Below are 12700 nucleotides of genomic sequence, written 5' to 3' on the forward strand. Positions count from 1 at the left end.
CAGGAGGAAAAACCCAAAGTGCCACTTTTGAGCCAGCTCAAGTGAAAAACAAAACTGATCTTCAGACTTGAAAAGCAGCTGCAACTCAAAAGGTCTAAAAAAGCCAGACACCTCTGGACAGATGTGGAGTGTCAAACGAAGCAGTTGCTTTACATCTGTCAGCAAAAATCACCATCTGAGAAGGAGGGGGAGAAAGACAGACAGACAACCGTCTTCAAGGTAGACCCCTCAGAGCCCAGGGAACAGAAGTGGCATTTGGAAAGAGCTGCAAGCGACATCAAGTTAAACCTCATCGTTTCTTCTGCTGCACTAGCTCCCCTGTGCCCGGGAATACCAGCTCCCGCACGTCAGGAATCAAACCGCCTCTTCAGCGAGCTGGCTTCCTGCTAGGCAGGCACAGGCAGCACATCTGCAGCGCGTGCCCCTGCCCGCTGGGCAGACGCTGCCGTGGGAGCTGTTTAACCCCTAAGCTGTGGTCTGCCTCCCACAACAGCAGGTTTTGGCAGCCAAAGGGACACTCTAACCTCCATCTCCAAGTTTCAAAGGGGTTTAAAAAAAAAAAAAAAAAAAAAAGAGAGAGAGAGAGACAAAACTGACCACTCTGGTAGGTTTATGGAGTCTGCTTCCCAGCACTGTTACTCAATCGGTTACTAAAATAAAGCTTTGTCAGCTTTATCTGCCATGCTCCATGGCCAGAACTGGTCTGCAGGAGAGGTGCTTCTAATTAAGAGGTTAGTAATCTGCCTCTCAGAAGCTTCGCAGTTAAATACATATATATATATATATATATATATATATATATNATATATATATATATATATATATATATATATGTATATTATACTGAGTTCAGGGCCAGCTTTCCTCAGGCAGAGCATCCAGTATCGTGAGTTCTGCTTTGAAAGTGCGATACCTCAGTAAGCTCCTCTCCCAATTACTGACAACAGTACTGTCTCCTCCAGACTACTGCAAGACTTCAAAGAGCCTATCCAGCTTTCTAGCAAGGTCTGCAGCAGCAGGTTTTTTTTTTTTTTTTCTTTTTTTTCTTTTTTTTCTTTTTTTTGGCCTAGAGAAAGAGTTTAGCTCTTTAAGAGGGTAAGGACATAGCAGTGGTCTAACTAGGCAACTCCTGCTGTGCTCCACACAGAAGAAACCTTTACAGCTCCACTGCCAGATTATGGTCTGTACTTGTGTGATAACATCCTTTTGCTCAGCACTTAAGTCTTGTGTGTCTTGGAGATTTAGTAACTCATTACTGTGCATGGGAGAGGGGGCCCAGAGTGGAAGAATACCTGAACTAACTTTACAAAGAGTTCAAGTAGGATTGCTTGGGCCTGGGTATAGTAAGGACAGAAATCCACAATGGCAATTCACTACTGGCAGTAGCAACAGTGAAACTGGTAGAATAGGCACTGCTGAGAGTTTCTTTTTCTGTATCACTTACAATGAAGATCCCTGTGCTGTCTATGTAAAGCTCTGCTTTTTTTCTGACAGACACAGGGAAGGATAGGAGGCAACAGGGACTGAGACGTGTGCAGGAAGGATGGAAGCCATACCTCCTCTGGACTGATCTAAAAAACAAGCTTAGATTCTGCTAATATTCCTGATAACAGCAGAGTCTCACTAAAACGAATTTATGTGGAGTGTACTGGGTAAGTGGAGTGAAGCTTCAGCACAAAACTAGGAACAAATCCCCAGACCAAGTCTGGACCAGTCCAGTGTGACACAGCAAGGGAGAGCCTGCTCTCTGCCTCTCTCTCCACAGTGCTTCAAGTGCAAATCCAAGGAAAGAATGTGAATTGCTTAACCCATCAATACCCAGAGCTGAAATTCCCCAATAACATGCTCATACAAAAGGTATTAGTGTTAACAGCCTGCCCACGGCTCTGTGGGCATGCCTTGAAAAAATGGACTCAAAAATCAAGTATCCAACAACTGCTCTTTGTCTTGGACATCACTTAGTGGCAATGGGAGGACAGTTTGCAGCACTGGAAGATCACAAGGGATTTCATAAGGTAGCAAGGAATGTCCTGACAGGAGGCCTGCAGTTGATTTCTAATGCACTACGGAGCATTTTTGGTAGGGTTTCTCTTTTTTGCTTTTTAACATTTACACAATTTAAAAAATAATTCTTAACTGATGCACTGATTATTTTTCCTTCCACGAGAGCCCTTGTGTTCAAAGTCAGAATCTGTGCAAGCACACTTGCAAAAATATCTATGGCTGAGTTAGGATAAAGGGTTAAAGTTACAAGACAAGCTGTTGGATCTAACAAGGACCAAAACCACTAAGTTTAAAATTCAAACAGCTACTTTACTATCTATAAAAAGCTTTTGATTTTGTGTTTGTGGGGCTTTTTTCTTTTTTTTCTTTTTTTTGTGTTTGTTTTTGCAGTTGCCAGTTGAATATGCTGTATTACAGTCAGCTGCCACAGGTGAGGGTCCAGCCATCTCATCCGTTTGTTTTTCTTCTGTTGTGGCACTACCTGGAAATCATGGAGCTGGAATGGGACTGGCTGGAAGAGGTTGTGGCAGCACTGAGCTGAGAGAATCCACTGTGGCTTGATTCAAGGCTGGTCATAGATCCTCTGCAACAAAAGCAAAGTTTTAAGCTTCAGAACATACAGAGATTTTGGTTTCTGTTACAGATCTATATTCTGTTCACACATTGAATAAAGTGTGTAACAATGATTTTGGTGCAGATGCTCAAAAGCTTTCCTGTGCCATCATGTCAGATAATACCTTCTTGTGAAAACCAGATGCTGTTCAGAGAGCCTGAGAAGTAGCTTCAGCCAAGTATATCACTGGCAGGCAACTGTAGTGACTCAATTCCATTTTGAGTTGCATCAGTTTCTGCATGACAACCTGCCAAGCCCTACAGCTTGCACAGTGCTTTTAAAACTGAGTATTCAGTACTGATTAGAATGAAAAAAAAAACTAATCCATTTTGACATCAGTTGTCCCCAAAGCCAATACTAGTTGTTTTTTTCTTTGAGGCCTATTAAAGGTTATCTAGTTTTATTTATAAATCTAATGATATTCCATCAGAAAATGCAAGACCTCACAAACTATCCGTATTTCTTTTAAGTGGACTGAGTACTGGCTTATTTCTCTAAGTACAGCAAGGGTTGCATCAGAAAAATCTGACCTCAGCTGACCTTCATCAGCCTTACCCAGACATACCTGAAATCTTCTGATCCTATTACTTCTGTGTAATACATCACTTTACATTTATGAGAGGAGACCTGTAGAGATGCTAGTACATCATCCACACGAGGCAGGCTGGTTGTAGCACAGGCAGGCATGTTGTGAAATTTCCACTGGAGAATATAGAAGCCAGGCCATCTGGTCACATGTGATCCCTGGAAACAGCCGCAGCAAAAATTGAAAATTAACTTGTTTAATACAGTCAAAGGTTTGCGGGCTTTAAACACCTTTCCCAAGCTTAGGCAAGCTGCCTACATGCCCATAATTTTTTTCCAGTGTTAATATTTCAGCTCTTCAGCCAACTGGCAGTGCCAGTCATCTGGGCTCTCCTCATACAACATGCTTAAAAAAGTTATGACAAAACCAGAGCTTCTTTCTGCTTCGCACACTGTCAAGGGGTTAGAATTTAAATACATTAAAACAATAAAACCCATGTTTAAAACAATATCCTGTTTTCCCATTTATTTTCTTTAATGACTGTCTCTTGAGAATATGAAAATAACAGTTAAGGTTACCACCTCACAGAAAGAGAGGGCACAGTTCAGCAGGCCCACATTGCCAAAGTTTAATACCTCCAATTAGATAACTTTAGGAGCTCCTTTGTCAAACACTGTTGAACTCATTTCAAGTCAAGAGGAACAGCAGTTGCAGTGTATGATCACAAGTGTGCTGCACTAAGTGTGAAATTCGGTAATTAAAAGAGAGGTTGCAACTGCCATAAAAACTTTAGGAGCTTTGGCCATAGAGACTGCCTGATTTGCTAATATGAGTTAAACACATAGAAAGTTAGTCTTAATTTCCAGGCTTCTCTCATTATTGAGGTAAGAGACCTTACTTCAATAGGTATGGTATTCTTCAAACACAGCCTGGTTTCTTCAGAAAGTAACAGTGAATATTGCAGTGTTAAGCATGTGTCTTACTACTTTCTGCATGTGCACTATGTTCTAAGTGGCTTTCCTACGTTCCTTGCTTACTGATCAATCTCAATCACTATCAGACTAACGCAACCTTCCCTTCACAGCAGATCTCACGCAATTACTATCCCCCTTCTTTGCAGCATTCTGCTAGGAACATAAGCTGAAACGTTCACCAAAAGGAAACAGATAGCCCAGAGCTGAATCATCACTGCAAGTCATCAATAATACTGGTCAATCAGAACATCTGGTTTTGGGACAAGCCTACATCTGTTCCCACACCAGGATTAAGCGATCTTACCTGCACACTCTCCCCTTCTTTGCAGATAAGGGCAGACTCCACCATACTGTAATCACGTCCCAGTTGCCAGACTTTGTCTATTAACTGGACATTGTTTCCACCAGGAGATGTAATACTGTGAGCTCCCAGAGAGTCCTTTTTAGGAGGCTGTGGGGCTCTCTTGGAATGAAAAATGTTAAAAACAATGTCACCTTTACACACATCAAAATCCCATGTGATCACCGATGAGGCATCCACAATCTGAATGAGAACCTGGGACACAGGAAAAGTCAGATCAGAAAGTAGCAATTTACTTCGTAAAGGCAGAAGCTCTTACCAGAGAAAAAACAAGATGGAAGAACAGAGCTTTGTGATGCTGGGCTTAATTTAGACTATTAAAAGGCATTCTAGACACAAGTTCTCTCTCTTTGGAGTGTCCTTATTTAACACATGACCTTCCAAAGCTCCCAATTAGTTTCTTAATATATCATTTGTCTTTGTCATCCATTCTATTCAAAGCAGTGTCCTTCTAAGCAATGATATTCTCCAAATGGCAACAAGATGATACCAGAAATGGTCACAAACTTTAGGTGCTAAAGCTACATTATGATGTATCAGTACTCTCTTACGTGAAAACTCCTAAGAAATTCTTAGGACATCCTAACATTAAGATTAAACAGTGTGAAGCAGTAATTATTATTCAGACAACTGGCCTTCTGTGCAGGGTTTCTGTTAATAGCAACAGCTGAACAACACCCCCCACCCCCACATGCATTTACCTAAATAGTCCCTTAGCCAAAAGCTACGGAGCTTAACTTCTGCTGCAGTGCATGCAGCCCACAGTTTGCCAGACTGGCATCTATCAAGTGCTGCATAGCCCTGGACTTGCATTCAGACTACACTTGTCTCAATTTTGACCACAGAGTTCCCATCATGTTTTAATGCACCTATCAGTACATGCTTAAAAACACCATTGCGCCAACAATTCCATCTAATTCTTAAGCCAGATGAGGCCTGGGGAAGCATGATATGGGAAGTATGCCCAGTATACTGGGCATTCTCAGTCACATCACGAGAGCGAGCAGCACCAAGTTCATAAATGAACAGGAGCCTAGCAGCACTGCCTAGCCTTGAAGTTGGACTAAGCACTCAAGGGAGGGAGACCCCTTGATTTAAAGAACTTATCTGTTTAGGAGGGCTTGAATCCCTGCTTCCCCATCAGAACTACCAGGCTTTGGCCAGAGCAGAGCAGAGGACTCAGCTGAAAGAAAAGAACAGTAGATTGCAACCATACCTCATGTGGAGCTCCTTTGAAGACACTTGCAGATTGGTATATTGTTTCAGTCCAAAGCTTTATGTCTTCATTTTCCAACTCTTCTGCTGTCCGGTAGAGGGACTTGGGAACCAGCCCACCCTCTGGAACTTCACACTAGAAACGTAAGCAGAGCCATTAGTAAGTATGCCCTCCATACATCCTCACACTGTCATAATCTCTGCCTACTAGTCTCAGAAATGAAAACTCACATTCAGACAACGTTCTGAAAAAATGAGATACTGACAACTTGAAAATAATTTTATGACTTCTACATTATATTTATAGATACACTTATCTTATATATTCCAATAAAATAGCTGCTATGATCTGTTTTTGTGAGTCTGCAGAACCGGGCACCAGGATTAATGAATTTCATCTATATACATAACAATAGCCATTACAGAAAGCAGCTGTGCAAATGCTACAGTCATCGCTTATACTGCCCTGTATTGAGGAAAGATACAAACCACTTAAGAATACTGAGGAAAAGCAGCAATAATGACACAAAGTTTTTAAAAAAATAATATATAGCCTACAAAGACCTTGTAGAACTAGGGCTGCTAAATATAAGGAGTAAAGATGGAGTAGAGGTACATTAACAATTTCCAAGTAGGTAGAAGGATATTGCAGAGAGGAAGGTAATAGTTTTTCAAGTTACAAGTCATGGTAACTGAGTACTGGAACTGATGACACAACTTCCCTAAGCAGTTTTCTTTTTAAAATGAATCCTCTAGTGATCTACTCAGGAACAGGTTGCACAGAATTGTTTGGGGCAGCAGAAGCATTAGATAAATGAACTACAAAAGAGAGGGTTAAAAGAGCCTTTGAGAAGTCATTTTTGTTCAAATATCCAGAAGTAAAGAAGAAAGGAAAGAGGCTATTATTGTCCATGACTGGCAGGAAGTATTGTGGCAATTTGCTTTCTGGTAACATTCACTTTTGCTTACTTAAGCAGTGGATTTTGCCAGTTTCTCAAGTTTCAAATTAGATAGCACAGACTCTTTTCACTGAAAGCTACTGCTGCTGTAAAAAGCAGCCCACTGAAGATAAACACATGCTTTGCTCCAAAATGCTTGCACAGGAGCACGACGTTATAATTTGAGACTGCATTTTGATATAACAGAACTGTATGAATTTTCATGAAAGATACAGAAATTAATCTACAAAATACAACAGGGACACAAAAAGCAAGCAAGCATGAAATCATCATGTTTTAACACAGCTGAGTTTAAGAAGAGGGGGGAGGGGGAACAAAAGCAAGTGTTACTGTGATGGAGGCTCCAGAAAACATCTGCACTGCATTCCTGCACCTTGATCCCACCCATGCATTTGCATTGTCAAAAACATCACAAGGAAAAAGAAAAACCTACGGTATCACCGAGGTGTTAGAATAATGCATTCAATTGACTCCCACATCTAGGCAAGAAGAAACTTTTCAAGTCATAAGATGAGGGACTGATACTCTGCAGTAAGACAAATTTTCAATGTGTCATGGTCAGCATGGATCCCAGTATATGTGCAAACCATACCTACAAGACCAGACTCTTTGTGGCGCCCTGCTGGCAGATGTGCCACATATTTCCTTGAGCTCCTTATGTTATCAGTTAGTTCTCTTAGGTTACGCAGCCTCTTCTGATTAGGTGGCAGTGACACTGGCCAAAAGTGTGGTAGTTAGCATGAGTTCCTTTCAAATGAGCCCAAGCATATGGGAATCATATGCCTCAAAATAATCTTCTTTGATCATGAGCTTTTCTTGGACAGTTAAGACTACAGCACATACATAGTCAGAACGGAAGTAAAAACAATCATCTCCCTTAAGAACATAACAGTACCGTTTTGACATATTTAACCAGTGCTATTACATGGCCGCCAACAGCGGCAAAAGAGCTTTTTTGGTTGCAGTAGACTGTTTAAGGTAATCTGAACACTGGTGCTTCTGAACATCCAGAACATTTGAAAGTGGAGAGGCAGACTGTAAAATATTAGAGTCTAACGTTGGATACTGCTAACCTCTTATCTTGCTGCCATGGAGAAAGAATACAAAATGCATGTTATGCTGCCATCCTATGCCTTCACACAGATGCAAGCAACAAAACAGAGTGCAGTTCTAGGTACCTCTAGCCAAAAAAACAATTCATCTCACATACACAAACAGAAACCATGGGCTGGCAATGTGCCCTTGTGGCAAAAATGGCCAATGGTGTCCTGGGCTGCATTAGGAAAAGCACTGCCAGCAGGTTGAAGGAGGTGATCTTTCCCCCTTACTCAGCCCTGGTGAGGCCACACCTAGAGTACAGTGTCCAGTTCTGGGCTCCCCAGTATAGGAGAGAGAATGCAGCTACTGGAAATTCTGACCAACATTGACAAAAACTAAAACCAAGCATTGAAGAGCTTAAAAGACACATGCTTTTATCGATTACTCAAGATTCTTTTTAAAAAATATAAAGATTTAAAAATATTCAGGTAAGTCATAGAGTACCTGCATTTAATATTTCTGCTTGGCTTGTATTAAAGCTTTTAGAAAGCAGTTTACTTTAAGTCTGTCTCTAAGACCTTCCTGCACCTTGAGACTGTTGAAAACAATCAAACAGCATATACAAAACTTTGACTGGGATCATGCAGAACTTCAGCTGCATGGTCACCATGATACATCAAGGAATGTAATACTCTTCTTGCTCAGTGCTGTGCCAGCATGTCTGCTTGAACTTAAGTTGATAGACAACAGTGAGGACTGTTTTTTAACCACACCCAGGTGTTTTGCTAGTCATTTGAGAATTGTTGTGAAGAAATACTGTATTTCTCTTTTTGAAGTGGATCTAGAATAAAACTCTTAACCCAGGAATCCTACATCTTAGTCATGTCCCCCCTTCCCCCAAAAAAATGATTTGTAGCAGACTGAACACTACGCTCTAAATTACACTGGCAATTATTCTGTGCTTTTAGATTTTTTTGCTTAAAGGAGTGTATGTTGGGGTGGGAGTGGAGGGTGGAGGGGAGGGGGTATGAAACAAAACACACACATACCATGCACTCTCCACCAAGGAAATCAGGGATAATTTCTTTATCAATGTAATCCAGCAGTCCCCCAGGACCCTGGTAGTCATTTCCAGCATATATAAGAAATTTCTTTCTAGTATTGTCATCAATGAATGGACTAACCTATAAGCAATGGAAAACAGAACAGATCAGGTTACCAGATTTTTCTTGAGTAAATTCAGATGGAATCAGTTTAATCACATTAAGCATTACTGCTATTATTATGCAATGTTCACGTTAAGAAACTAAGTTATTTGACTATATAAGCAATTTCTCAAGTGGTGCTTTTACATTCATTCCAAGAATCAGCAATCCTATAGATGTGGTAACATTTCCTGATTATATCTGTTTCTAAAGCCTGACCTTAAAAGTGCTTATACRAACTGAAAGCATGGAGCAGTGTATTGAGGGCACTGTGGAAAACCTGGAATTGCAGACATACCAGTGTCCAAAGAACCGGGAATACTCGTGGTGCTCTCAGGATAAGAAGACGGCCCAGAGTCTCAGGGTAATTGGCTTCAACCACCTCAATGATTCTGAGCAATGCTTTGACTCCAGGTCTCCATAAATGCCTCATGTTCAAGCCTTCTAGATCTACTAGACAGGTCCAAGAGCTGAATTTGAGAGAGGAAAAATAAAATAAAATAAAATGATGGAGGAGGGAAAGAAAAAACAGTGGCATCATAACACACACTTTTACTCAAATATCTAGTGTCCTGAAATGTGTGGACTCCAATGCATGTGTGTATTTCTGTTCCTTCCATCTTATCTTCTTGTTTTGTGCTGTGCACACTGCAGTTTAAGATCCTTAGAACAGCAGTGTCTTACAGCATGCCAAGCATGCTTACAGAGTACATACAAGGATCACCTTGCACACCATTCACATCTCCCCATGGACATTTTAGACTCCAGTCAACACAATATGCTGTCATCTCTCTGCCCAAATGCTAAATCATTGCTTTTACTGGGAAATCAATTAAGTGGCCACGCTGCTAAGAAACAACTTAACATTCAAGGTGCAGATTTCCTATACTAAGACAGTACCTTTCAAGAGTGCCATTGCACTTCAAAGTTAATTATGTTGTCAGATCTCACCGAAGGGTACTTGTTCTACAAGAGATAGATTCTTAATACTAAATGCTGAGCTTCAAGCACATGCTTTAGTTACTTTCCAAGTTCAGGTCTCGCCTCAAGCACGGATTCAAGATTCACAGCTGTGCTACGCCAACTATCAACATGAAACTATGCCCAAGGATTCTATGAAGCAGCAAATACTTATCTGTTTCACTTACTAAATATTTAATAGGTACATATTCTAAAGCTCAGAGGGCCATTTCTACAAACAAAAGTCCAGTGGGCAATGTAAGTTCACAGTTGCACACATGAAACCCATCTTTTGGGTTTGATTTTCCATTGAGAACTGAGATAACAAGCCTTCTAACAGTGAAAAGACAAGCAGACACATGCATCCCTGAACCTTCACAAATTAAGGGAAGGAGTCAGAAATTGAAGAGAGTCCCAGAAACACTGATTCATTACAGGACCAAGTCCTCCATTCATGCCACTCCCTTCCACTCCTGGCTATAAAAGCTCCTAGAAATAGAGAGGGAAAGAGGAGTGCATTGCTTTGCAGATATCCAACACTGCACAGCAGCAGACCCAGGTGCAACTGTTATGAGCACAAAACAGACTGTTGGAGCACATGTTGCATTTCCCCCAGGGCTTGGCTGTGCCAGCTCACTGAAGTGGTAATTGGGGTGGGTTCCAGATAAGTATAACTGTACACATGTCTGCACGCAAGACACAGCCTACCCGTCGCTTGGTTCACTTAATAAATTGAGCTCAGCAGTGTCACACTGCCTGATATTTCTTTCTCCTTCCCCCTCCCCCCAATTTTTTTATTTTACCTTATTGGTCTGCCAAATACTTTTGTGTTCTCCTCACATCGCCTCAGTCCTTCTTCATTTATAGAAAGGACCTGTACAAAAAAAACATACAAGCTCAAAACTACAAGCTCAGGCCACCATAAACTATATTAGGTGAAAAAAAAATATATGTAAGGGATTTAGAAGTAATAATTTCTAGAAGGATTACAAAGATTAAAAAAACACTAAGGTCCCGAACATTACTTGAATATTACAGTAGAGTCTCCTACTTGGTAAGTTCACACCAAACCTCTTCCAGAGGATAAACTAGAAATTACTATGTTTATCCCATTTGTTTAGCTTGTTGTAAAATAAGCATGCCTTTCTATAAAAGTGATAACATGTAAACAATGTCCTCTAGAAAGCTGAGACCCCAGAGAGATATAGACAAGAAGCCTGCCACTCTACACTTTTGCTCCTTTAAGCTTTGATTTCCCACTTGGTCAGAAATTAAAGCCGCTTTTCAAATCAGAGGAAGTAACCTTGAAACACAACTAGGGCAGGCAAGGAAGATTTAGTAGGTGCTGGAAACGCCACTGGCGGAAAGTGTACAATTCAGACCCTGCTTTTACTGGTTGCTACGGCCATGACTGTCAGTACTTGGAGTCAAAAAATTCTTCAGAACTTGGAACGCTGCCACCTTTCTGCTTAGAAACTGAGCAGATCCACAGTAAGTCTGTCTGGGCAATGCCTTTAAAGAAGCTAATATTACAGGCAAGAACTTTTTCTTTAAAAATAAACTATTCTTATCATTGGAATACAGATTTGAAAAAAAGCATTGCATTTCTCTCTTCTGCGGAAATACAGAGACTTAACTTCGAAGTACTGCACGAACTGTGGAAGAATCTGTGAGAATGCTAACCAATAACTATAGAAGCTGCCAAGAACTACGCCTTTCCGCCATCAGTTTGCAGTTGGAAAGAATGCAGAAGACCAGCTACCAGGAGCTTTCAGATCTACTCAAACCAAAAACAGACAGTCACRGTACATCAAAATATCCAGTGTGATGAACGCTCTGGCAGAACAGGAAATTTCTAAATGAAAATATCACATTGTTAGCAACTTGCTGGCTCCAAAAAATACTTACGTATCGAAGCAAGGCCTCTTCCCCAAGAGCTCGCACTAAGCCTTTGGTATCCATCTGTCCCAATCTCAGTACATACAGTGGGCGACCATCTGAATAACAAGAACAAATATATCAGCATAGCCCTTAGTGCAGATTACTTATTTTCACAATAATATATAAATTGAACGAACTAGCTTTATGATAAAATCTAAACAGAAACAAGTCATAGCTCATTCAAACCTTGAGATATGGCTTGAAGGAGCTCCTGGAACAGGCAGCAATATAAAATTTACCCTGTCTGGTTACATGAAAGGATTACCTGTAGCTAAACTGTAAGGCTTAATGGAGACATCTTGATGCAAAAATACTCCCCCTACCTACAAGGAAAGTCCAAAGGACTTCAGCAGGTACTTTTATAGCTCAGAGGACTACAATTAGTTTGCAGCATAGCTAAGATACAGGAAAAAAAATTTAGTCCATTAGACTAACAAGCAGCTTGCAATGGAGGAGGTAAGCTTTCTACGACACGTCCCATAACATTGCTCCAGACAGCCTACAGCAACCTCTTTGGAAAGACAATTGCATTGAGTTCTGTGAGTTAACAGCAACAAAGCGTTAATCCAGAGACCTGCTTTCTCCAGTATTTGCTGAAGTTGCACACCTTTTAGCTATGCTATTAAATATGCGGAACTGGCGAACAGTCTCACTCATGCAGGTTAAGCCTGGCGAGAACAGAATCTATTCCAGAGATCAGCTTCAGACAGACCGTCTGCATTCAAAGGCTTGTCTTTTCACAGTCATCTTGCTGCACACCAGGGCACCCTGATACTGTCAAGGATAAAGGCCTTAACAACTGCATTGGCTGAATTTGAGAAAAAAATTTGCGCATTTCTGTCTCTTCTTAATATTCAAGGAGCAAGTTACATGAAACATCTTCTATCCTCACCAAAGCTATGAT

The 12700-nt window shown here is 40.9% G+C and overlaps 1 protein-coding gene across 3 annotated transcripts in view; it reads right to left on the minus strand.

Moving 5' to 3' along the window:
• Nucleotides 1–809: 809 nt before the first annotated feature.
• SEC14L1 (SEC14 like lipid binding 1) overlaps nucleotides 810–12700 on the minus strand; it is a 42053-nt gene continuing 30162 nt past the window's right edge. For 2 of the 3 annotated variants that reach the window (XM_085304429.1, XM_085304428.1), the window contains exons 9-16: nucleotides 11764–11852; nucleotides 10659–10729; nucleotides 9194–9365; nucleotides 8740–8874; nucleotides 5695–5829; nucleotides 4422–4673; nucleotides 3183–3361; nucleotides 810–2587 (exon numbers count right to left, since the gene is read on the minus strand). In XM_085304429.1, the coding sequence (XP_085160555.1) occupies nucleotides 2482–2587; nucleotides 3183–3361; nucleotides 4422–4673; nucleotides 5695–5829; nucleotides 8740–8874; nucleotides 9194–9365; nucleotides 10659–10729; nucleotides 11764–11852 (1139 nt within the window). In that variant the 3' untranslated portion in view covers nucleotides 810–2481. The remainder of the gene's footprint in view (nucleotides 2588–3182; nucleotides 3362–4421; nucleotides 4674–5694; nucleotides 5830–8739; nucleotides 8875–9193; nucleotides 9366–10658; nucleotides 10730–11763; nucleotides 11853–12700) is intronic. The other variant, XM_085304430.1, reaches the window with a different exon arrangement.

Source organism: Rhea americana, unplaced genomic scaffold (assembly GCF_003343005.1).
Source record: "Rhea americana isolate MKP2758 unplaced genomic scaffold, rheAme1 scaffold_21, whole genome shotgun sequence".
In the NCBI taxonomy this organism is placed as follows: domain Eukaryota; kingdom Metazoa; phylum Chordata; class Aves; order Rheiformes; family Rheidae; genus Rhea; species Rhea americana.